General features: G+C 43.3%; 1 protein-coding gene across 6 annotated transcripts; it reads right to left on the reverse strand.

The window, feature by feature from the left end:
• Positions 1 to 1,073: 1,073 nt before the first annotated feature.
• FAM168B (family with sequence similarity 168 member B) lies at positions 1,074 to 25,352 on the reverse strand. Of its 6 annotated transcripts, none has more exons than XM_069975534.1 (9): positions 25,210 to 25,352; positions 22,578 to 22,634; positions 20,932 to 21,011; positions 16,486 to 16,566; positions 12,559 to 12,651; positions 7,995 to 8,143; positions 6,647 to 6,824; positions 6,334 to 6,459; positions 1,074 to 4,366 (listed from the first exon to the last, which is right to left on the reverse strand). In XM_069975534.1, the coding sequence occupies exons 3-8, from the start codon at positions 20,999 to 21,001 to the stop codon at positions 6,347 to 6,349; spliced, it is 684 nt and encodes a 227-aa protein (XP_069831635.1). In that variant the 5' UTR covers positions 21,002 to 21,011; positions 22,578 to 22,634; positions 25,210 to 25,352; the 3' UTR covers positions 1,074 to 4,366; positions 6,334 to 6,346. The 6 variants fall into 6 exon arrangements, with proteins under 6 accessions (XP_069831635.1, XP_069831637.1, XP_069831634.1 ...); XM_069975536.1 differs by having other exon boundaries at positions 6,647 to 6,821; positions 8,001 to 8,143; positions 16,486 to 16,569; positions 25,210 to 25,350; XM_069975533.1 differs by having other exon boundaries at positions 16,486 to 16,569; positions 25,210 to 25,350.
• Positions 25,353 to 27,338: the final 1,986 nt, after the last annotated feature.

Raw genomic sequence — 27,338 nt, forward strand, 5'->3', positions numbered from 1 at the left:
ATACACAACAAAACTGTGCTGGTGTGCTTCACTCATTGTCTCAAGCGGCATGATGAAGGTGGGATGATAGGGAGGGCAACAGGGGCATTTACCCACCACATCTAGCCCCTGCAAAGCATCTGGACTAATACAATGAGGGGCAAAGTCAGAGATTAGACACATATATACAATATATGTCAATGGATTTACGTCAGAAACTCTTTCAGTAGGTTTATACTGTACTATCTAAGGGTAGCATAAACTGGTGACAGAGAAGCTGAACAAAATGATGTAGCACTTATATTGTTCTGTGCAGCAGATTTGGAGATTTCCTCAACAATAGTGAGGACTCTGATCAACACAGCCTATTATGTGCGTGTGCTCAGTTAGTACTCCATGTTTTTGAGCATCAATTTCCCTCTGCCCACCGGCTTCTGATTAGCAGTTTATCCATACTGTGTATATATATACTGGAGATTTATTAAGGATGTGCCCAGGGTGTACGTCACAGAGAAGGCACAGACTGTGGCCTACTCCTTGGCATACACCTGCAATAACCCCAGGTGGGAGAAACTCCAGATGATTACACCAGCTCCGAGTATGCACTGCAAAGAGTAATGGGAAATTTAATATGATAGCTATACAGGGAAAGAAAAACAGAGCAGTCAGAATAGGTAAAATTGGCTGAGCAGTTTGCCACTTCAGAGATGTCTGAGAAGCTTCAGCACCAGCTACGGTTAGAAGCCTGAGGGATGGAAGGAAGCCGGATAGCGTGGAGAGGTAACTTATTTTCCATATATGCAGTAAGGGCTGCACGATCACCAAGCCGTGTAAGGGCATGTCCACACTATGGAATCCTGGCGGCTCATCTGCCGCGAATTCTGCAGCTCTGCTGTGCGCATCTCCGCTGGGCCATCCGCCCGAAGAATGAACAAGGGCGAGCTGCAAAATCCTCAGCGGGTGATCCGGCGGGATTCCGTAGTGTGGACATAATAGGTTCCGTATGCGAGTGCAGATCTAGCAGATTGGAGCGCGCTTACACAGATTATCAGGCCCTAAGAGTTCTACATTAATGGGAAAAAAGGCACATTAGCAACACAAAAGTCAATCTTTATTCAAAACAGTATTAATACACAACAATCCTTGTTACAATAAACGTGCTTTTAAAGAGTCGAAATCTGAGCGGATCTAACAACATTATACAAAAAAGTATACATAACTTAACTGGCTCAGAGTGGTCGCATCATTCATCCACTATGAAAGACATTGGTAATGTAAGAATGGTACTGTTTTTGGAAGACAACATTCAATCTACATAAAAAAGAACAAAAAAAAAAATTGAAATGGAGTTGAATAAACTTTCAAAACCTAAAAAGCAAAACAAACAAAAAAAAATGAACATGCTGAAACCTTTCATATGACAGATTGTTCACAAACTGAAACAACAAGTCATTGGATACATTTATTTCCAGAAGAGCTATAACCTTCAGAAAGAAACTAGAATGATACCTATAGGTTGTGCCTTATCACAATGACCTATTCTCATCAGTGCAAGTCTAATTTTGCTACGGCCACATTTCAATCCTAACCCAATCCAAGGCAGTAAAATGGTCATTTTTTTTTTTTTTTTTTTTTGGGGGGGGAGAAATGGCCCTGTAGGCAAATCTACTCTCCCTAATTTTCTCTCTTTAAAGGATCTCAACACAAGGCTGAGAAGTAACATTATAGAGGCACATTCCCTTCTTCTGGGAGACAAGATGCAATCTTTCTTTTGGTCAAAGAGTATATATCTCTCTCCCTAGATTGGGATAAGACAAGGAGCCCACTGGTGATGGAGAATATACAAAGGTATCTCCCTTGTCCACCATGTCTAAATATCAGGGGGTAGAAGTACTCTCAATGTTGTACTGCAGTAGAGCAGTATTAGATTGGTGGAACATTACATTAAAGAAAAAAAAAAATCTCCACCTTAGGTCCCCTCCCTCAGTGCAGCGTACATAGTCCTTTATTCCTTGAAGCATAACACTAGTCATAATAAGCAATAAATACTACTGCACTGATTCCCATACATAAAAGTGATTGAACATTATGAGCCTGTTGACTGTCCTAACCATTTTTATTACTTCATAACCAGCTGTGTGCAGGTCTTACCCCTATACTCACACAGACATTGAGCAGAACAATACGGGGTCAAATGTCCCTAGGACTCCTGTTCGATTACAAGATATAAAATTGTAACAATGGGAAACTAGAATATGTAATGTTACTAGACTGCTTGAATCAATCCATATGTAAGAATGGTGCTTATGGCCTGTCAGATTTTACTCCTAAGTCACGGAGCTGACCCAACATTTAAGATGTTCATGTGAAGCTAAATGAGTGGGCTTAATACTGCTACTAGTGGTCAAACACCACATTACAATGTAAATAATGCTCATTAAATACTATCAATCCCTACAGCGGGACACTAGAATAAATGTAGCAAACATACATCTTTACATACATTAAGTACCATTAAGTCGAATTCACACTTAGCAAATTTGCTGCAGAAACAAGCACATTTATGTTAAGTTTTTGCAACAATTCAGCCACATGCAAATTCATCCTAGGTTCACAAGTAGTATTTTGGTCTTGACCTGTGGCTAAAACCAAGAGCGAGTACAAAAAAAAACAAAAAAACACAAAGGTGCTAATCTTTCAATTATAAGTTTTCTGTGTTGGTTTCACTCCTGGTTTTGGCTACAAGTGCTGTCTATAACACCATGTGTGAACCCAGCCTGAAACTTCTAAAGATTTAGTTGCCAAACTACTGTGACCTAGCCAATGACTACACAGACAAAATGGCCGCTATTTCTTAGAGATGAGCGAACCTTCAGCATGCTCAGGTTCGCCCCACTCAGCAACTGATTACCGGAGGGTGAAGTTGTTGGATGTGGCGCTCAGACTTTATTGAAAAAATGGATACAGTCACAGGCTCTATCCACGTTTTCCAGGACTCCCTAGGGCTGCATCCAACTTCTTCAGCCACCAAACAAGGTTCGCTTATTTGTATACTTTGCACATATTTGCTTGCATGTGCATAGTAGAAATCTTTTGTGTAGCTGGGCATCAGCCTAGTGACATCCATGAGAATCATCAGTCAAGCAGCAGGTTTGTGTAACACGACATTTTATTTGTTTATAGTTTTCTAAACAAAAACCCTTTCATTCTGGAACAGGCAGATACATCGGAAAGGAGAATGTTCATCTTATTTGTTTTATTGTGGAATGCCAACAGAAAACCTTTGAATAAAGTGAGCAATAATAATAAAAAAAAAAGTATATAAACAAAAAGTACAAAAAAAGCAAATAAAAAAAATAGGAAACAATGTGGTCGCTGTATCATACGAGCCGAGAACCATCATCTCCACCTTTCCCGTTTTTTTCCACATTACTTGATGCATAGGAATTTGTCTTCTGTCCAATTTTAATCAAGTCAAATAACAGGAGAAAAAAAAAAAAAAAAAAAAAGCCGGTCCTTTATATTTCCGTGGAATGCCTAAAAGTGTCAGTCCTCTAACCTGCAACAAGTGCAGGGCCAATACTAGGAAATGGCCACCTCATACACGGCGGGATCTGTACCAAAGAAATAAGATATACTGATAGTGTTGATAGTTACAACCTGCATTCTATGTGCCAAGATATCTTCCTTAGTCACACAGCAGCGCACACTGTCACATCACCTGAATCTGCTATTCCTATTTAAACACAATGTAGAAAAACAAACTTAGGATGAATGAAAACAATAACAATAAAAAAACCTTATTATTCCTAGTGAAAAGTTGGGTATAATCGGAATTACACTATTTACTTCATATGATGTTGCAGATCACATGGCACCAGTGTACTAGCAACAACCTTCAAAAATGGTAGAGCAACACTCAAAGAACACACTGGGGTGAGTAGTCTTGCCTCAAGTTTCTAAGGCCTTACAATAAGCAAAGAAAAAGCCTTAAGATTTCTTCTTGACTCCTTTGGATTTTGCATATGATGTTTCCTTTTTTTTTAGTTTGCATATGTCACTGCAATAAACTGAGCAAGCATCATTTTGTGTTTAAACATGCATTCAACTAGATATGGATCATCGAAACAACTTTATACTCCCTTTTTATCATTAGAATTAGCTAAAAAATTGCAAGACTGTCCACAAAACAGGATTTTCATATTAAAGACAACCACTAGAGTCCCAAGATGTTAAGATATGCAATAATGGAAATCTTCGGATCCTGAATTAGTGTTAGGCAAAGTGTTGAGAGAATTCAGAAGGAAGAAACTTCTCGCTGGAGGTATAACACTTCAGCACCATCTAATAAGCATCTTACTTGCTTGCATATCTTCCATCTTTAAACCTGAGAAAACATGAATTACAATATGTTAATAACCAGTTTACCACCAGAAATAACCAGATTACCACCAGAATGCTTGTGAGCTGACAAAGAAAGAACTTGGATGTATTCAGTAACCAAGAGACTACTACCTGTTCCTGATCTGTGGCCATTGGAGAGTATGGCTTATGGGATTCTCAAATCTCCGAATTATAACTTACTTTGCTTTATTATGTGAACGTCAATGAGTCAATGTGTTCACTAATCACCTATCCACTGGACAAGTCAAATTGTGAACAGGGGACCACATATAAGTGTTATTATACGAAAATATGTGAGCTTATGTTACTTTCATTTAAAACAGTGTCATAAAAAGGACAAGAGGCATCCACAGAACAACAATCCCAGAACAGTGGCACATATGGGGGTATGTAAACAATAATATGCATTAATGACAGACACATGTCTGAACTCTGTTCTGCATATACAGTTAGGTGTAGAGCCACAACCCAAGGTACTGAACGCTACCATATGCTCCACTAATCCAACATTAAAACTAAGCAAATAGGGAAAAAGGACTCTTACCCATAGTGTCTCTGTTATGGTGCCAACCCCTATTGTCTCTTGGTAAAATTGATTGTACATTTTACGGCATATACTGTTACTGCATTAAGGGGTCATTTGTTTCTACGTTGAGTGTAGCCGTGAATTGGAACTAATTGGCGTTATCAAGTCTAAATGTTGCAGCTTTCTTTAAAGTGTATGGGACTGACATGTGAATGATGTACACAACTATCTCCATCAGACCCATAGAGTCTATAATGAAGGGAGCAGCAGTGTACACAGTTTTTTCCCGCTGCTACTCCGTATATGCTTTACTTGCTGCAATATAGCTGGCTATTCTCTTTCCCGGAATAGGAGTGCAAAGGACCTCACCCTGTGGGTGATCAGGCGTTGCAGCATGGATAAAAGAAACTTATTCCAGCAGTCCAATAAAGTCCAGTATTTATTGTGTTAATTCCATAAAATCGTTACATACAAAAAACATAGAAAAATGCATTTTTCTATAACAATTTTATGGAATTAACACAATAAATACTGGATTATATTGGACTGTTTCCAGAGAAGGGATCCCCAGCTAATTCTAATAATTTATGTTTAGATCAATGCGAGACAGAAACAGCTTCCACTAAAACGCCCCCAAAGCACCAAAAGACTGTAAAGAAAGGAGACTTGATACAGTGATAAACCTACCAGGAGTGTCTGACAACTAAAAAGAGAACATTCAAATAACTGAAGTCCAAACTCATTGGTTAATGGCTTAAAAGACACAGATTGATATTTTTATCCTTCTACTCACTTGCATTCCAGATCCCAAATGCCGTGAGCTAGAGACTATTTTGGGTCATTTCCTGCAAGTTTTCACCGTTGTAGTGAAATGCTTTTGGGTCTAAGTAGAAACTAGTTTACATGCAGGAAATTAGAAGTCACACTGACTGCCAGAAGCTGGCAGGACTGCAGGTGAATATGCTTTAGGTTGGCTGCCCCCAGGGTGTTCTAAAATACTGTAAGCCTAAAAAAGGCTGGTTATGGTTACTTTTATACCAGGACTGTAGCAAATCATGAATTGTGGAGGCCAAAATCAGAGAGGTGCAAGGTGACAGTCACAACCTACTTACACTTGTAGGCTAATCACCATTGTGTTACAACCTACTTACACTGGTAGGCTAATCACCATTGTGTTACAACCTACTTACACTGGTAGGCTAATCACCACTGTGTTACAACATACTTACACTGGTAGGCTAATCACCATTGTGTTACAACCTACTTACACTGGTAGGCTAATCACCACTGTGTTACAACCTACTTACACTGGTAGGCTAATCACCATTGTGTTACAACCTACTTACACTGGTAGGCTAATCACCATTGTGTTACAACCTACTTACACTGGTAGGCTAATCACCACTGTGTTACAACATACTTACACTGGTAGGCTAATCACCACTGTGTGGGGACATAACTATAAGTTGGGGTCCCTGGAGGCCGATATGCAGGCATTGTAACTTGGTGAGGAGCTACTGGAGATGGAGAATGGGTGGTCAACAATGTACCTAAAAAAAACAGATATACATTGCTATAATACAAGAAGGCAAACACACAACAAATCTCACAACAGGGATAAAAATATCCCAATATTACAGAGTGCAGCAAAATTTGAAAACTACAGATCACAGAAAATAAAGAAATATATAAAAGAATCCAAAGCGTTCCTTTATAATCATACGTTAAAGTTCTTACCTGCTGACATTGCCATTGTGGTCCCAGCTACCATGCCCATAGCTACACCGCTGCCTCTAGGGGGCGGGATTGGTGCAGGGTACATCGCTGCTGGCATTCCGTTAGGCTGCACAACTGTAGTGTGATGGATTACATGTGGAGGGGCTGCATACAGAGGTTGTGTATAGTAGGTTCCCTGCTGTAATACAAGAAAATTATTATTATTATTACTAAACTCCAGCAATGGAGAGAGAAAAAGAAAAACATACACTACTCTTAGCCCTTCACACTTCAATTCTTCGCCATTTTCTAGATCTCCAGTTGCTTTTAGTCAATGAAGATTGGAAATTAAATCCAGTGGTGCCTAACCCTGATGCTCACATGCTTTTAAGAGCTCAGTTTTTCAAAATTGTGACTTGGTTTAAGAGCTCCCTGTACTGGGTGGGAGCGCAAGTGGAGGAGGGGCATAGCCTGTACAGGGTGGTCTACAGCCCTGTACTCTGACCCAGGAAGTCTCCCTCACCTTCCAAATCGTAGCAGGTCCACTTCAGGCTGGGGCTTACATCAGGGGACAGGACTGTGAAGGTAATCTCTCCATAGCTGTAACCCCTCTCTCCCTGGACAGAGAGTGCTGTTATACTGTGCCCACATCTGCCCTGCTCATTCCTTCATGCTCCCTGCAGTCTGACCGCCCTGGTGTTTCCCATCCTCTCCATTACTGTACAGTAACTTATAATATCACATATTATGCCATTTCTGAATGTTTGTTTAATTTGTTTTACATGTTATTCAGAATAATAAGTCGTTATTTTTGCAGTTGCGAACCAATTTTCTACATTTCTATAATTTCTAATGGGAAAATTTGCTCTGGTTTAAGAGTGGATTTAGATTGCAAGCACGGTCCCAGAACGAATTATGCTCATAATCCAAGGCACCACCGTATTTCAATTACAATTTCAATTTGGGATGACATTTTAAGGGGATCAGAACCAGTTACCAGTTTTCCATTGAGTTTTAGTCTCAACATGGTGAGGGACCACTGTACATATTTTATGTACATATATTACATGAGTTTTCACATGGACCATAGGGAGCTGTTGTCTGGAGATAAGTTCCAGTCCAGTTTGGTGAATCAATGTGAAGACAATGATCAGCTAACAAATGGAACAACTAGAATCTGGCATGTTGACCTTTACGTGCATAGTATATATAGCATAGTGTTTATGTCTATTTATGTAATCAATCTAATAATAATATTATTAATATAATATAATAATAATAATTATATATATTTTACACACACACACACACACACACACACACACACACACACACACACACAAATAATAATAATATTAATCTAACCAACCTTTACCTGTGCATATGGATTTTGCTGTGGGTAGGCACTTCTTACAGGGTATACTGCAGTCTGGTAAGGGTTAGGGGAAGAAGAATACGGTGGAACAGTCCCGCTGGTGGGGGAACACGATACTTTGTATGGCGTACCTGGCGTATATCCTGCAAGAAAGTAATATAATGGGTATGGGGCATATCCTAATGTATACATTTAAGAACATGATTACAGCAAAATCTATTGTTGAAAAATTCAAAATCATACTAATAGTAATATGCAATCAGGATCCAGAATAGTAGGTTCAGAAAAGAGAGAGGTTGTATCTGAAGAACTACTGCACCAGAGAGACGACATCGCTGCAACAGCCGCCACAATGCAAACAACTAAAATTACCTCTCCCATCTCAACACCCAGGAATCCTGCAGTATCTGGTGATGGAAAATATTAAAGTGATATTCTCCCCCCTTTCCATATCAGCACCATTCTTAAAGTGACTGTACCACCAGGCCCAGGCAGAAGCACTGGAGGCGGGCTGACCCACCCTTAGTGGGAGGAAACCACAGCCCCTCCATGAAGTGACTCCTTTAGAATCAATGAAACCCTATCAGAGGGTCGGGGGTTTCTTCCCACTTAGGGTGGGTCTGCCCGCCTCCAGAGCTTCTGCCTGGGCCTGGTGGTACAGTCATTTTAAGCTTACATTCTAGACACTTCATATCCAAATGTATACAAGGATGTAGAAATGCATATTAGTGTTGGTTGACAGTGTCGTCATCACAGTCTAGGCCCCCCCTCCACAGCCATTAGAATGAACCGACCTAGAGGGAATGAGGCCTAGGCCTCTAGGTCAGCCCATTCCAATGGCTGCAGAGTGGGCAGGGGCATATACAGTGATGACATCATGGAGGGGCGGGGCCTACAGTGCTCATGTGGGTGGAGATATGGGGCACCACAGCAGTTAAGCCACGCCCCTACAGCACTGTCCAACAATAACATGCATTTTTGAGAGGAGAGACCACCAAGAACTCTTTTATAAGGTGAAATGTCCACAATATAAGCTTAAGAAGTGACAATATCACTTTAATACATGTCAGAGAGTGGGTGCCATCACCAGCTACACACGGAGTGTGGCCCATGGTCTTAAGCATTTGTTGCTATGCAAACAGTGCCACCAATCCTGTATCATAATAGAAAAACTAGTTTTCCTTTACATGGAATATAACCGCACACTGGTCCTTTGTGATGATTATAGAAGAGGACCCTTCTTGAGTAGTTGCAGAACTGAACACAGCACTAACACACATGAGATTTGCATGTGGATGATGCCTGACCAATCAGCGTGCACCCTCTGTCAGCATAGTTGTAATGTAAATCATCCCCCTCAGTCACGGGCCACTGCAGGAATCACCCCCCCCCCATTAGACATCATCCCCCGCTGCTTCCCCTGACTGCTGGCACCCCAGACATCACCCCCCCCCCCACACAGCGTCCCGGTCCTGTACCTCCCCCCAACCCCACATCATCCCCTGACTGCCACCCGCAGCATCCTGAACCTGTTTACCCCCCCTTCCCCGACATCATCCCCTGCCTGCCACCCGAAACAAGTCGGCCCCCCTCGTCACCATGCCCCACCGCAACACCCCCCCCCCCCCAGCCATCCGGCCCCCCCTGACACCATCCACTGACTCAACCCTGCTAGCCCGCTATGTCACCTCTACTACCTAAACTTTGCTGTATCATGTAGGTATCCGCTCTGCAACATCATGGACCAATTAGGCAGAAGCATTGCATGATGGGAAAAGCAGTTTCCCATCGTGGATATAGACCATCTTTTAGAAAAACTTGTAACTCAGGAACGGTGTCAGCTAGAAAGACCGGAGATGGCTAAAAATACTCGGGAGGACTTGGTGAGCAAGACCAGCTAGATTTCTGAGCTTTTCACTTTTTTAGCTCTTGGGGTGAATACCCCTTTAAAGACTTGATCAGATAAGACAGGGGCAATGGATCCTTTACATCAGTGCTTCTCAAACTATTTCTACTGGAGCCTCACCTAACAGACCAAGGTAATGCCTGGGCCTCACCAGAATGACCAAGAGGGTGCCTGGGCCTCACTATCTGTGGTGAAAGTCCATTTAAAAGCTGAAACTAATTCTAGGACTACGTTTCACCCATCTCCCAAGCTCAATATACTAATAAAGCAAGTACAAAATAAATTAATAATGTTGCTAAAATTGAGATTTTGGAGGACTGTGCAGATCATAGTTACTTTTGTGAAAACTGGCTCCCAGCTGGGCCTCACCAACAACTAGGGGGCGCCTCACTGGTGAGACCCAGCTCACAGTTTGAGAAGCACTGCTTTACATGACAGCCATTAAGAGTGTCAGATGGACCTGGATGCACTATTGGTGTCTCATGTGATGGATCTGGCACTCTCCCTTTTATTTTTCTATTCTACTGCATGTTGGAAATTAAAAATGAAATGCAAAAGCAAATAGAAAGTCTTTCCTAAAAGGGAATCTGTCACCACGCTTATACTGGCCTATATTAGTGACATAGACCCTGATGCCAACAATATATTACATCTTTACATGCAAGCATATCCTTTTAACCTCCTGTGCCTTTAACTGGCCCTGCCCAATGTGCACATGCTCAGTAGTCCTAAATATTTATGAGCTGCCGCTTCCTCCTCCCGCTGCCTTTCTGTTACTTCCATGGGTCAACAGGGAAAGCGGCAGTGTCCAGGATGTAAACAGTAATGGCTGCATAAATGGTGGTAAGTAGAGATGAGCGAACTGGGTTCGGGTTTGAGTCCATCCGAACCCCAACGTTCGGCATTTGATTAGCAGTGGCTGCTGAACTTGTATAAAGCTCTAAGAATGTCTGGAAAACATGGATACAGCCAATGACTATATCCATGTTTTCCACATAGTCTTAGGGCTTTATCCCCCCCTCCCCTTAGGGAATCATGAACTCCATCACTAGTTTATGTTGCCCTCACAATATACACTTGATGACAACCTGTAAAGCCTAGTAACAGGTTATCTAGGAAATACAGTTTGTGTTTTTGTTTTGGCCTAACAATGCTCTATGTATAATGAAATAAATACAGTTCACAGTCAACCCCCTAATTTTAGGTCATGAAACTACATCTCCACCATCCACTCTCTCTGTTACCATACATGTAACACCAGTTACCTGAAGACTATTAATGTACGAGTAAACTGTGCAGCAATTCCCAAGGTAACAATGAGTAAAATCTGAAATAATTTGAAAACCGCACTTAGAAACACTCGAAGTCAGAGCTGAATCGTCCGTGCAGATTTTGAAGCTAATTTTGGAGGTGGTTTTCCAGAACAAATTTTATTTACAGTGAACCTGTTATCACTTTCATGATGCCTGAGCCACAAGCCATTGGAGCGGCCCCCAGTGACGTCTGCCTGACCCTCCAGTCTTAACTGATAGATCTTTCCCCATCAGTGAAGGCTGGTAGGGGTGGGATATCCAGGGCCCAAATTAAGGCAGCAAGAAAGTGGTAACAGGTTCCCTTCAAGCTTTAAATAAGAATTCAAAGCGCTACGTGTTCATTCCCCTACATTTTCCACCGTTTGTGAAAAGACAGAATTCATCAAGGCTTCCTGACCAAAAACCACATGGGTTTTCCTGTGTGAGCATATCTATATACCACAGGGGTGCCAAACCTCGTAGTATATATACAACCTACTCTGTAAATGTCATATGCATTCAGCAATACTTACCAATATACAAAGGGCAGATCTTAAAGTGTTCCTCTAGTTATAAACAACTTTCCATAAACAGAAGGTAGAAGTGAAGTAATATGTAATGTCATTACAGAAAATATCCCCCACTTCCTGAACCATTTCTGAATTTAATTTAAAAAAAATGGAAGGCATGAATATCTTGTAAAAATTAATGCTAAGTCTTAAAGAGGTTTTCCACCCAAAATTAACCTGTCCCCTAAGCACAGGATAGGGAACAAGTAAGAGATCGCGGCGGGATTCAAACTTTGTATCTCCAGCCCATGTCCATATCAGGCCCCGACCTTTGTTACAAATACAGAAGTGGGTACAGCACGTTACCAGTGGCTCTATTCACTCCTATGGAGCTGCCATAAAGAGCAGAGTACTGTTCTGAGCTCTCTCCAACATTCTCTATAGAGGCGCCAGAGACAGAGCACTCGTCTCTTTACGGTGGTTCCATAGGAATGAACAGAGCAAGGGGTAATGTGCTGTACCCACTTCTGTATTCGTAACTGGGGCCTGATATTGAGATAAGGAGGGGGGGGGGGATATGGAGGTCAAACCTCGCACAACCTCTTACTTGTCCCCTATTCTGAGGATAAGGGACAACCTCTCTGAATCATCTTACAGATAGGACTTCTGTTCTAAGTGACAAGATTCTTGCCTAGGTGCTACATGTCTGCAGGAAGACTACACACATACCATGTCCATATTATATTTCCCCTTAGACAAGCATTTTCAGGTACTTATTTTGCTTTTTAGTGCCTTATGTAAAAAAGGAAGAGCAGAGAATAACTAGCGTTAAAGAAAAGCAAAGCAGGTACCTGAATTTATTGCACCGTTTCTCGCAGCAGAGAACGTGTGCCCGAACATGTACATTTGCACACCGGAAGTCGCATATGATGGTTGTTCTACCTCTGAAAACAAAAGTTGAATTTTAGTTCAGTTTACCTTAACGGCAATGCAGTTAAAACTTTAGGGTAACCCCCCAGAGGCACAGATGGCCTGGAGATTGTAGAAAAGGAGTACACCCCACAGAAAATCACACATCAAATATCGCATTTCTTTTTATGATCAGTGCCAAGAAAATGTATTAATTTTTTAATGAACAAACAGGTCCGCAAATAGTCGATTCCTGGTACATATAGTATTTTCCATGCTGCCCATAGGTCCCAAACAGTGATTAAAAGGTGACAACTGTGTGCACTTAGGAGTTGTCTCTTTGCTTTCACACAGAGGTGGCCTGGTTAGCTACTAACCACAGAAGTGCCACCAAGCGTGTAGAGACTCAAGGTTAAATTATAGTTATGAATGGCAACATTTAGAGGTTTTAATCTCGTTCCCACAATCACACATAACAGTAGTGCTACATCACATGGATCTGACGGGGAGGCTCTGATCATGAACGAGAGAAGACCTAGGACAAGATTCAATATGGTACAGCACAAATTACTCTTACCGATGGCCAATGCTGGATGCACATTGCTAAGATTAAAGCGTATGCCTTTTTTTTGGCATAAAAATGAAACCACCCAAACATAAGCCACAAACATGTTGCTAATAAAGGGCTATGGGTATACCAGACATATACTTGGGAAGAAACAGCAGCACGCCTGTCCACAGGTTGTATGTGGTAATGCATCTTAGCTCTACTATATTCAATGGGGTGTAACTGCAAAGTCAGATAACTCATTATTGGATGCAGAGCTAAAAGGAAGCTGCCGCGGCAGTGAGACGCATGGGGGGGGGGGTAGTCATCTGGGCCCGTTACTGCCCTCTCTCCCTGTCAATCATCCCCTCTGAGCACGATGACAGGCAGAGAGCAGTGACTAGACATGGGTGAGGAGCCGCCCAGATGACTACCTCCCTGCCTCTGCCTGCCGCACGCGCGGGTAATAAAACTTTTTCTGATGTATAAAGCTTCTGCTGCAGCCGCGGCCCGTACATGCCATGGGCTGCTCAGGAGCTTTATACAATGATCCCTTAACTTACAACGGCCTCAAGATACAATATTTTCAACGTACAATTTTTCTTTTTGGACCATCGCAACTTGAGACCAGACTCCACATACAATGCTACAGTCAGTGCAAACCTGCGGAACATGTAAAAAAAAAACAAAAAAAAAAAACAAAAAAATAAAAAACAGTAGACGATCATCTCTCTACAGTCTGATGCACAGTTTCTGTGCAGCTGCAGACTTTGTAAAGATGTTAAGGAACGTCCCTGCTGAGTCTGTAGCAGACCAGCTAGAATAAGTAAGTTAAGGACGCATTTTCATTTCTTCAGCACGTCAAGCAGGAGAGTATGTCTACCTCTTACCATCTAGAGACGAGACCGCCCACTTCACAGGAACTGTGGAAATACCCTTTGGACACAACACTGACCTCAGACACAAAGTCTGGTCTTCCCAATATTCCTCACATGGTCTGTAGTTCATTAACGTGCACAAAGACATGGTTGACCATGTTTTTTTAGTATTTTAAAATTAAACGTGCTAACACGAATATAGAGAAATCGCTGCTGCACACAGATCTTCTCCAGATCTTTTATATATTGGGGCTGCCACTGAGCAACATAGAGTTTAAGCTCCCTCCAATCATTTCAGGTTCAGGTCTGGGGACTAGCTAAAGACGCAGCGCAAGATGGATCAATGTTTAAAAACAAGGTCCATAATATTTTATATATATTTTAACGCACACAAAGACATGGTTGATTATGTTTTTCTGTATTTTAAAATTAAATGTGCTGAAACTGATACAATGAAACGGATAAAAAAAACAAAAAACGCAGTGAACCTAACCTAAGCAACAAGTAGGAAGCAAGCATTAGCTCTGAGAAGATAATATGCCTGATGGGATATGGCTGGTTAATTATTTCTATGCCACATGTAGGCAGGGGGGAGGGCATAAGACTTCCCCTTGCACCTCACTAACATTAGCTCCATATTATGGATATTACAAAACTGATGTAACACAGATGTAAGAAAGAGGCCTAAGGCTAGGTTCACACTGCATTTTCAGCATCCGTTTAACGCATCCGTTTTTTGCAAAAAACGCATGAAAAACGGATTCATTTGTGTGCATCCGTTTTTCCATTGACTTCCATTATAAAAAAAAACGGATCCGTTTTTTTTGGCGGACCAAAAAACGTTGCTGACCCTATTTTTCTGGATGTTAAAAAAAACGGATTCGTTAAACGGATGCTGAAAACGCAGTGTGAACCTAGCCTAACACCAGATTTTAAAGAGAACCAATCACGGGCGAAAATGATTTTTTTTTAATTCCCTAATTAGATGTAAATCCTAATTTTAACAATATTTGTAAATATAATTAATTTTAAAGCTGCGTTTAAATATTTCTGTTTTACTTTCCTGCCTCGCGCCGGCTCTTTTCAAAAGAGCCGGCGCGAGACAGGAAACTCCCGTCATGCAGAGCGGCAGCAAGGCCGGTGGGGGCCCGCCATCTTGATGACGTCACTTGCGTTCCACCGCTGGAACGCAAGTCACGTCTTCAAGATGGCGCCCCCCCCCGGCCTAGCTACACCAAACAAGCGGATTAGGTAAAGTATAAGACTGTAAAGGCAGTCTGTATCTTCATGAAGTCTATTTATGAAGATACAGACTGCCTTTGCAGTCTGTATCTTATGCCTTACCTACTACTCTGTGCCGGTGCAGCAGGGCTGGCGCCGCCATCTTGATTACGTCTTTGCGTTCCACCGCTGGAACGCAAGTTACGTCATCAAGATGGCGGCGCCGGCCTTGCTGCACAGAACAGAGGATTAGGTAAAGTAGAAGATACAGACTGTAAAGACAGTCTGTATCTTCATAAATAGACTTCATGAAGATACAGACTGCCTTTACAGTCTGTATCTTCTACTTTACCTAATCCTTTGTTTCTGTGCAAGCAAGGCCAGGCGCCGCCATCTTGATGACGCAACTTGCGTTCCAACGGTGGAACGCAAATGACGTCATCAAGATGGCGGCGCCCGGCCTTGCTTACACAGATACGAAAGAGTAGGTAAGGCATAAGATACAGACTGCAAAGGCAGTCTGTATCTTCATAGATAGACTTAGGGAAAGATATACTTTAATATTAGGGACAGTGAAATTTAGATGATAGGTTCTCTTTAAGAAATAGTAAAATGGAAAAAAAAAAATCCTTCCAAAAAACTTATGGTAAAAGTGCGGCTCAATTCCAGTGGAACTGTGAAGATGCATTGTAACGTAATATTAAGGCAACAGCCGTATGACACTGCCACATGATGTAACATCGTCATAGAAGCAAAGGCACCAAGGCAAAGCGAATACACAGCTCTGATACGGAGAGGAGCAGATTATACTGGTGAGTATACAAGTTTTCAAGTTTTGTTTCTTTTTTTTACCATTTCTTACAAGATTGAGCTTCGAGAGATTTCTTTCCATCTGAAGAATATGTATCACAATTGCTTTATATGCAATTCACATCAATAACACAGAACTGGGTTGTCTTACTAAAGGACAAAGGTTACAGACGGTCAGAATTGTTTAGTATCCCTGCTCTGCTTACATTACATTCATAATGTAACTCCCCTCATTTACAGCCCTGTAAGCCGCCTGGAGAACAAATGACTACTAGATGTCAGTCTCTGACATGGATGGCTGTCAGCAATCTGACAGTAACAGATGAGAGACTTTAATTTAGTCAATGCACAACAACCTGGAGCCCATGCTTCTAGAGAGTACACAGCTAATTCATACAAAAGGATGCATTTACCTGATGGGAAGGCAGGATTTGTACCAGCATACATATTAGGGGAATAGGTAGGAGCAGCTGCAGCATACCCCATTGGAAAGCCTGCTGAAAAGGAATAGAAGATTTATAAAAAACAAAACAAAACAAAAAAAAAAAAAAAAAAAAAAAAAAAAAAACAACTTTAAAAGGCATTAGTTCGACGCTGGATGCTACAGCAGCCATAAGTAACCATAAACCAAAGAGAAAGCTGGACACTATACAAGTAGGCGCATCAACTACCACATAATGAAGAATATACTAACTATGTAACAGGCCCTAAAAAATAAATGAGAAAATGATTTTTTTTTTTTTTAAACAATAGCCCCTACTATCCTAGTAAAGTGCAGTCAAACAAAATATCCCTGTAAACACTAATGGTATATAAAGTGCATATGAGAAAACCCGACAAAGTCACCTTGTGTGTCATGACACACGTGGGGTCTAAGCCAGGTCTTTCTCCTCCATAGTTTTAGGGTGATCAGGGACTTATCTATGTGTACTTGGCCTTTTTGCACTTTGCATATGAGAAAACCAACACAGTTATATACTTTGTATACCATTGGTGTTCACAGGGATATTTAGTTTGACTGCACTAAAGCACTTTACTGGGGTAGTAGGGGCTATTTATATTGGGTCCAACTTTCTCTTTCTTTTTGGTTTATGCCGTTACATTTGGACACGGGGCTGCACCCCTTTGTGAGATCTGGTTGAGAGCTTGTGTTTGTATAGAATGTCTATAAGTAACCATGCACGGATAAATAAGATTAAAAACACTGATTATTTTTGTACATTTTCTCACCTACAATGAATGGAGAGGTATGTAATCTTAAAAATATAATAAAACATTGTAATTTTTATCGTAGGAATAAGTCAACAGTGAGAGAAATAATCTATAAAGAAATTCCAGAAAATCGCACTGTTTGATTTTTAAATTATTTTTTGTATTTTATTGCATGAAATAAGTATCTCATACAGGAGAAAAACTGAACTTAATATTTGGTACAAAAACTACAGCAATTACAGAGGTCAGACGTTTCCTGTAGTTCTCAACCAAGTTTGCATACACTGGAGAAAATCCCAGCTGCATACAGATCATCTCTAGATCTCTCATATATTGGGTCTGCCACTGGGGAACATAGAGCTTAAAGGGGAACTTCGGATAAGAAAAACTTGTTTTCTATTAAAAGTACATTAAAAGTTATATAGATGTGTCTATACAATGTATTACCGTACAGTACCGTATTCTGCCACACTGGTAGCTTGGTAGCTGATAGGAATCCAGGAAGTGATTTACTGATTGTAATGGGTGGGGGCTGTGATGATCACATGAGGGAAAGCATTGCATTCTGGGAAATGCCAAACCAGAAAGAACAGAAACACAAAACAGAGCAAACCCACCCAAACAAATGGATTTTTGGTAGTTTCAAAACTGGGATGGACAGGTAATGCTTTATGCTTCTGCAGAAGTTTCATTTTTTTAACCTCTACCTGGAGTTCCCCTTTAAGCTTCCTCCAAAGATTTTTTATTGGGTTCAGGTCTGGAGACTGGCTAGGCCACTCCAGAACCTCAACACGCTTAAGGAGAGTATCCTTAGTTGCACTGGCTGTGTTTCAGGTCTTTGCTGTAACACCAGCTACGACCCATCTTCAGTATGGTGCAGTCATGCTGTCCTCCTTGCAGAAAAGCATCCCCAAAGTATGACACTTCAACCCCCATGCTTCATGGCTGTGAATGTGTTCTTAGGGTTGTACTCATCCTTCTTCCTCCAAACACAGCGAGTGCAGTTGATACCAGTAAGTTCTATTTTGCTCCTGTCTGACCACATGACCTTCTCCAATGCCTCCTCTGGATCATCTAGATGGTCACTGGTGAACTTTAACCATTTAAAGACCCACGACATACCTGGTACATCATGTGGTCCCTAGGGGGGTACAGAGAGGGGTCATGCTGTGACCCTGCTCGGTACCATGCATCTCAGCTTTTGATGGCAGGGATATTAGCTGCTGCAGGCAGACTACCACGCCAGCTAAATAAAGTGATAGTACTGAAATTTTTTTACTGCAGTACATGCTCAGCACTGTGATCCCGGTGGCACAGTCCTTTTTTCAAAACGCTGACCGGTTCCTGCTCTCGGTGCCAAGGGCAGGCTTGGCACCCCCTGATATGACCATAAACCCTCCCCTTGGTGATGCGTCTCCATCAAAAACCATGTCACCGAGGGGAGGGGGTTATCCTCAAACTGGAGGGGGGGGGGCCTTCCCTCAGTGCTCAGAGCCGGGACAGTGCTCAAGCAGAAAATGGCACAGAGTCTAAGAACTGGGTGGCTTTTTGAAAAAAGGATTGAGCTGCGTCATAGCGGGGGTTTCCTCCCACTGGGGGCTGGTTGGCATGCCTCCAGTGCTTCAGCCCAGGCCGGTGCATGTTAATAGAATGGCGCTGTGCGTGGGAACTGGGCCACAGGCATGCCCGTGCCGGTGCCATTCTATTCATGTGCAACACTTAAAGTTAATGTACCTGACAGTACATTCGCTTTAAAGGGTTAAATGGGCCTAGACATGTACTGGTGTGAGCAGGGGGATCTTGTGTGCCCTGCAGGATTTTATTCCATGACAGCATAGTGTGTTACCAACAGTAAACTTTAAGATTGTGGTCCCAGCTCTCTTCAGATCATTGACCAGGTCTTCCAGTGTAGTTCTGGGCTGATTCCCAACCTTTTTCAGAATCCCCCTTGTCCCACGAGGTGGGATCTTGCATGAGCCTCAGACCGAGGAAGATTAACGTTCATCTTGTTTTTCTTCCATTTCCTAATAATTGCACCAACAGTTGTTGCCCTCTCATCAAGCTGCTTGCCCACTGTAGCCCATTGCAGTTTTGTGTAGGTCTACAAATTTGTCCCTGGTGTCCTTCAACAGCTTTCATCAAGGCCATGGTGAAGAGGTTGGGGTGTGATGGTGTGTGTTTTTTTTTTTTTTTTTTTAATACGGGCGATGCGTTAAAACAGGTTCAACTGATACAGGTAATGAGTGAACAGTAAGGGGGCTACTTAAAGGGGTACTCCTGCAGAAAATGGCGTATTCTTTCCAGTCTGACACAGAGTTCTCTGCTACCACCTCGCTCTGTGTAGGGAACTGAGCAGTAGCAAATCTCCATAAAAAACCCTCCTATGCTACAGACAGTGGCAGCAGAGAGCAAGGTGTCATACTGGAGAGAATTCACCACTTCCTGCAGGACATATAGCAGCTAATAAGTACTGGAAGACTTGAGATTTATAAATAGAAGTAAAATAAGTCTATATAATGTTTTAATACCAGTTGATTTGAAAGAAAAAAAAATTGCCAGAGTACCTCTTTAAAGAAACATTAACAGGTTCGTGAGATAGAATTCTTGCTGGTTGGTAGGTGGCCAACTACTTATTACATACAATTAAATGTTAAATAATTATTAAAAAATCTTAAGTGATTTTCTGAAGTTTTTTTTTAATTGATTTTGTCTCTCACATGTGAAGTGCACCTATGGCAAAAATTACAGACCTCTCCATTCTTTGTACGTAGAAAAACTAGCAAAATCTGCAGTGTATCAAATACTTATTTTCCCCACTGTATGTGGGTGTTTTTTTATAACCAAAAGTTTTCTGACATATTCAATATTGGGGAATAGACAAAAAGACCATCACTGATTCTAAAGCCCGTATTCCACAGGCCGACTTGAGGAGCAAACGAGCGATCTCAGTGCTCATTTGCTCCTTGTTCCTCACTCATTGCTGCCGCTATTACACACGACAGCAGCGAGCGGTTGAATGCTAGATCGTCCAGCCAGCCCATAGCATACAGCAGCGTCTGCTGCTGCCGCTCCTGTTCCACGGAGCTACGGCAGCAGATCGTTGCTGTATCAGTCGTTTGTTTTTCAACATGTTGAAAAACAAAGGACTGCAACAATCAGCCAACATAAACAATGTCGGGTGATCGTTGCCTTCTATTATACGGGACGAATATCGGCTGATAATCGTTCTGTGGAATAGGGCCTTAAGACTGCCATCACAGACTATAACAGACCAAACGGGTCCCCTTCTAAAAGCAGCCAGCAAGAGCTGATGAGCAGCACAGCTACTTCACTACAAGGCTGGGCTCACATCTAGTATTATATCCTCATTTTGGCAAGTATTTTAGCCAAAACCAGGACTGGAACAGACACAGTAACTAATGGAAAGATTTGCACCTTTATTGAAAAATATGCTGTGTGAATCAAGCCTTAAAAAAAGACCCATGAACTATCAAGGCACTAAATGGGAGGAATTTATCATTGTCTAATAACTGAGTTTATTTCTGTGTGCCCTCTTTTAAGAGTTCTTTTGTAAGAAACGTATTTGTTGTGTACAAAAACCTTTGTGAATTAAGGAGTGGGGTATACAAGTAAAATACTACACTTACCAGGGTAACCAATACCTTTAGCGTTTGCATAAGGAACCCCAGAAGAACCAGGGCTATAAACAGGGTTCATGATTGTGGACCTAAAAGACAACAGGTAGAAAATAAGAAGTTAATAGTTTATGCGTCCACAGGCGTGGTTGTTCCAGTGGGAGACATCTAGCCTAGTGCTTCTCAAACTGTGAGGAACCCCCCTAGTTCCTGGTGAGGCACAGCCGAGGTGTCAGTTTTAATAAAAGCGACTATAAGCTGCACAATCCTGTCCCTGGCTGCAACAATCTCTGGTTTAGGAAAATTATTGACTCATTTTATACTTACTTTAATGTTATACAGCGTTTAGGAGCCAAATTAAAGGTAGGCTTGTATTAGGGTAAATTCTGGCAGGTAGTTACAGATAAAGACACCAGGGCGTTTCATGCAAGGAAATACTGTAGCAAACAAAATCCGGGCATGAGACTCTCCAGCAATTATATGGTGTCCATTCTCACCTGACGCCAGGTCCAATAGAAGGGAACTAGAGAGACTCTTTCAAGTGTTTGTTTCTTAGGGCAACTTCATACACTTGTAATACTCCTTTCTGTGCCCATATTATGGTCATGAGTTTGGGGCATAAAGACAAGTCTAATGACCCAAATTCATAGGGATCTAAGATGTGGATAGTATGGGTCAGTAGAGCGAGTCTGGCCATATTAGAATTTTTATCCTAGAACACAGACTATGGATTCCATCTATAAGTAATATTCGCAATGCCGAAATCCAAAGGGCACAAGTCGCCGAAATCCAAAGGGCACAAAGTGTCAGTCATGCAATATCTATGAATATAAATGTAAGCATCCCATCAGATATCACTCCACAACTACCCTTGCTGTCAAAAATATCAGAATCCAGACACCTCCATTATAAAGTCAATGAATCTGGTGTTGGAGTGTTTGAAAAATGCTGCAATGGTGGCTCGGTACCGTGGAGGGCTGAGCTCCCAGAGGGGGTTAAATGGTATGTAGTATGTATGAAGTATGTACAAGGCCGGACATGAGAATAATAAGGTTTATAGTTGGTGGTTGGTTTTTTTTTGTTTAGTTTTTTTTTTTTATGTTTATTTGACGCTGGTGATTGTACTCCCTCTTGGTCCGGTGGAGGCAGGAGCCTGGGGGGCGAGGGGGACACCCAAGTGTGTGGGGGCAGGTTCTGCTCTCCTACGGTCCCCTGCGCGGTGGAGGAGACCAGCTGGGACACGAAGGTTTAAGGTACATCTAGTTGAGGGGAGGAGCTAAAGGAGAAGCAATGAATTGATTACGCCCATGGATACGCACCCTCCAGAAGGAGAAATGTGTTAACTTTCTTTCGAATTGTTATGAGGTGAAATGCCTAAGAAGATATTTGGTTTAAGATGTAGAAAAATAGCGGCGGTATCCAGACATAGATGGAGTGGTTTTTAAAGTTTGTATGGCTAATTCTGTAATAAAGGTTATTTTTTTAAAAAAAAAGGTCAATGAATCTGTATGGATGTGTATAAACAGAGCATTCCATTATATTGATATGGGGGCTTCCCATTCTATTCACTGACTCAGAATACATGCAAAAGCTTAGCAAACATACAAGCATGATGTATTATATATGCACGAAATGGAGAAGTAAAGAGTTATACTTACAAGGTTTAGGAAATTGTTAACTTGATCTGGAATGGTCAGGGAATTTCCAAAAATAAGCTATATAAAGAAAAAAAAAAAAAAACCTTAATAAAGATATTTTAGGTACAATGGCTTCAAGGCTTTTGGAGTTATAAACTACTGGTTAAGAAAATCCATGGAAATGTAAGCCTTTGAATGATACTCAGAGCTCTATAGAGCCACATGCTATACACCTCACTGCTCTGTTCTAAGTATGACTTAAAGGGAACTCTCATGCCATCTGATCCATCAGGGTAGACCCTGGCAGCCTTTCACCATCACACCAACCTCGATTGATAGAGTTCGCTCTGTTTAGGTATCAAGACTCGTGACTCGGGCAGCATGACAGTGAACACAGGCTCCCTTTACCACATACATACAGACAGGGCCGTATTACCATCTGCCCTAGGCACTAAACCTGCAGACGCCCCATCCTCACTAACCAATTAGCATCAGGATTTTCTAGTTTCTGAACATCATATTGATATGTGACCAGTCTTAGCCCGCGTTCCCACCTTTACTGTACGTCACCACATGCAGTTGAGACCAGACCCTCATGTGGTAACCAATAGGTGTACGGCCAATAATCCTGGTAACAGCACATCTACTGCTTCCTACTAATGAAGAAAAGGGGAACACGGCCACTTCACACCTGACCAATACCACCACCATGGGGTGATGGAAGAGAAGATCCTGCTTGCTGTATCTACCCTACTGGGGTCATTCAGACCAAGATATAAGACATCATGCGACTACTTTCTGTAATGTTGTGTATCCCCTTCATTGGTTTTCCCCAGCACAGTGGCCCTCAGCCACCTAGTTGTGCCAGGACTTGCAGAGCACCCCATTCAGGTGAAGCTGTGAATGACACTGTGCAGAGGAATATTCAGAGAGGGAAGCTGTGCTTACACCAGGGCTGGAGCCCTTCATTTTCATCATGGGGGGGGGGGGGGGGTTCTCAGAGGCTAGGACCCCCATAGAATAATGGTATCTCTCACAATATGACATCCCTGTTGGTACAAAACACCTCAGATTCCAATATGCCAGGAACAAGTGCTGCTCATCACAGTGGTGTCCAGCTGCAGTACTACAACCCCCAGGATGCCCACCAGCTAGAGGGCCACAGTACTACAACCCCCAGGATGCCCACAGTACTACAACCCCCAGGATGCCCACCAGCTAGAGGGCCACAGTACTACAACCCCCAGGATGCCCACCAGCTAGAGGGCCACAGTACTACAACCCCCAGGATGCCCACCAGCTAGAGGGCCACAGTACTACAACCCCCAGGATGCCCACCAGCTAGAGGGCCACAGTACTACAACCCCCAGGATGCCCACCAGCTAGAGGGCCACAGTACTACAACCCCCAGGATGCCCAAAGCACTACAACCCCCAGGATGCCCACCAGCTAGAGGGCCACAGTACTACAACCCCCAGGATGCCTACCAGCTAGAGGGCCACAGTACTACAACCCCCAGGATGCCCACCAGCTAGAGGGCCACAGTACTACAACCCCCAGGATGCCCACCAGCTAGAGGGCCACAGTACTACAACCCCCAGGATGCCCAAAGCACTACAACCCCCAGGATGCCCACCAGCTAGAGGGCCACAGTACTACAACCCCCAGGATGCCTACCAGCTAGAGGGCCACAGTACTACAACCCCCAGGATGCCTACCAGCTAGAGGGCCACAGTACTACAACCCCCAGGATGCCTACCAGCTAGAGGGCCACAGTACTACAACCCCCAGGATGCCCACCAGCTAGAGGGCCACAGTACTACAACCCCCAGGATGCCTACGAGTTAGAGGGCCACAGTACTACAACCCCCAGGATGCCCACCAGCTAGAGGGCCACAGTACTACAACCCCCAGGATGCCTACTAGTTAGAGGGCCACAGTAGTACAACCCCCAGGATGCCCACCAGCTAGAGGGCCACAGTACTACAACCCCCAGGATGCCCACCAGCTAGAGGGCCACAGTACTACAACCCCCAGGATGCCTACGAGTTAGAGGGCCACAGTACTACAACCCCCAGGATGCCCACCAGCTAGAGGGCCACAGTACTACAACCCCCAGCCTATGAGGAGCCACTGCCCCCTCTTCTGTAGGCACCCCAGTTATCTGGGACAGACTGGGTACTAAGGTCAATGCATTGATAGCATTAGCTGTCAAGCACATGTCCATAGCAACAACATTATGGTTGCTATGGACATGTGCTTGACAGGGACGGGGCTCTAATAGAACCCAGAGGTGACACAGTGCGCCCCCTACTGATACACGAGCCCTCACATTACAGGGGTCCTCGCAGCTGACTGGGGTCACGTGACCTATGACTGGGGGCTCCGGGGCGGTTCTGTATTACACCATAGGGCACCGAAGAGCAGTACCGGGGCCCGGGAGCACGGTGACAGGGCCGCCTACCCGGCACAGGACACACACCGGCCCCTACACGGATCATACATACTACAGATGGGGAGCTAGGCCGCATCTTACAGCGGGATGCAGGTGGAGGAGAGCGGAGAGAAGGCCAGTGACCGGGTCTACTACCAGCCCTCCGCTACCAGCACAGCCGCACACCGGGCCCTCCTATCCTCCCGACCCCGCCGTCACCTCAGCACTCCGCGGGATCCTCACGATCTGTGTCGGGATTTTTCCTTTCTTTGGGGATACTGCGCAGCAACAACCTACGGGCCCTTGACGTCACTTCCGGATGGGGGGCTTTGCCTCTCCCGCCCCACGGTCTGGGTTTAAGAGGGCGGGGCTACAATGAAGCGGTCACGTGTTGTGTGTATGTGTGTCCGCTATCTGGTGTATGTGGTATATGTGTGTCCGCTATCTGGTGTATGTGGTATATGTGTGTCCGCTATCTGGTGTATGTGGTATATGTGTGTCCGCTATCTGGTGTATGTGGTATATGTGTGTCCGCTATCTGGTGTATGTGGTATATGTGTGTCCGCTATCTGGTGTATGTGGTATATGTGTGTCTGCTATCTGGTGTATGTGGTATATGTGTGTCCGCTATCTGGTGTATGTGGTATATGTGTGTCTGCTATGTGATGTATGTGGTATATGTGTGTCTGCTATGTGATGTATGTGTGTCTGCTATGTGATGTATGTGTGTCCTCGGTGCACAGTGTGTATGTGATGTATGTGTGTCCGCTATCTGGTGTATGTGGTTATATGTGTGACGCTATGTGTACAATGTGTATGTGGTATATGTGCGTCCACTGTGTGTTATATATGTGTAAATGTTATATGTGTGTCCGCTATGTATGTATGTGGTATATGTGTGATGCTATATGTACAGCATGTATGTGGTATATGTGCGTCCACTGTGTGTTATATATGTATGTCCGCTATGTGTGTATGTGGTATGTGTGTCCTCTATGTGTACAGTGTGTATGTGGTATATGTGTGTGTGCTATGTGCACAGTTTGTATACAATAATGTGTATGTGGTGTATGTGCGTCCGCTGTGTGTATGTGTTATATGTTTGTATATAGTATATGTGTGTCTGCTATGTGCACAATGTGTATATGTTATATGTGTGTATATAGTATATGTGTGTCTGTTATGTGCACAGTGTGTACGTACAGTATGGGCCACATGTATCATCCGGCGAACGGATGATTTTCGGCGGAAAGTGCCGATTTGCGTATTTTTTTTTATACGCAAATGGCCGATTTGCGAATAAAATATTCGCAAATCGGCACTTTCCGCCGAGTACGCCAGGGGGCGGAAAGTGGGCGGAACGATTTACCATCCGCTCCGCCAAAATGTACGCCGAAAACCTACTCCAGTCCTCAGCTGGCGTAGGTTTTCGGCGGTGCACAACGGCGCGCACGGGATTTATGTAGAAGCAGTCCGCCTCTACATAAATCTCCGTAGCGCCGGAGCTGCGGGGGCATTTTTACGTCCGGCGTAAAAAACGCCGGACTTAATAAATGCCTCCCTATGTGTCCAATGCACGTCCACTATGTCTGGTGTGTATGTGCAGTATATCTGTACGCTATGTGTGACGTGCATGTGTGTCTTCTCGATCTAGTGTATGTTATGGGGTGTGTATATACAGTGGGAAGCATAGCTGTTGGCAAGTCTGGCTATTTCTCCTGTACCGTGGTGACACATTTGTTATTAAAAAAAAAAAATCATGTTTTAGTAAGCAATAAATATCATAATCCCAATGTCTATAAAATTTCACATATACAGTGATCACTAGCATAATTTGTTCTGGGAACATACTTGTAAACCAAATCACTGATATATTGAAGCAAATTTCCCCATAAGAAACTTTAAAGGCAGATGAGTGGTTCCCCAGAGAAGGGGGATTCCAGCTAGAGTGTGCAGCAATAGCACCCAGTGTGTTCTGAGGTTACCTTCTCCATGCCCAGTACGGGCCCTGATGCAAGCAGCTGCATTGTCCTGGGCCGCACAGATTCCCACTCCTCTCACCTGTTCCAGACACTTGCTGGACCAAAACCATCATTCCCAGAGGTGACTCCTCTGTGCACATGTCTCCAGCTGTTCCTTGCGGTAGGGAGAGTATCTGCAGCGATCCACATGGCAGCGGACTTGCCCGCCACAGTTGAGTGCCACAGAGCAGGATACAGAGACTGGACCTCCAGAGCTGTGCACCACTGGTTCTGAGAGGCCGGTCCCTTTCTACAGACACTAGATGCAAACAGGGAAGCGTAACATGTCTCCTGTCAGGGGGGCCATCACTGAGGAGGCGGTGCTCA

This window comes from Dendropsophus ebraccatus, chromosome 6 (assembly GCF_027789765.1).
Source record: "Dendropsophus ebraccatus isolate aDenEbr1 chromosome 6, aDenEbr1.pat, whole genome shotgun sequence".
Classification (NCBI taxonomy): domain Eukaryota; kingdom Metazoa; phylum Chordata; class Amphibia; order Anura; family Hylidae; genus Dendropsophus; species Dendropsophus ebraccatus.

Bases quoted from the DNA above. Each gene is read 5' to 3' on its own strand.
- FAM168B (XM_069975533.1), bottom strand. From the start codon at position 21,001: ATGAACCCTGTTTATAGCCCTGGTTCTTCTGGGGTTCCTTATGCAAAC. The intron at 16,570-20,931 runs GTAAGTGTAGTA...ATTCCTTTTCAG, and splicing joins TAAAGGTATTGGTTACCCTG to CAGGCTTTCCAATGGGGTAT. The intron at 12,652-16,485 runs GTAAATGCATCC...TTTTGTTTTCAG, and splicing joins AAATCCTGCCTTCCCATCAG to AGGTAGAACAACCATCATAT.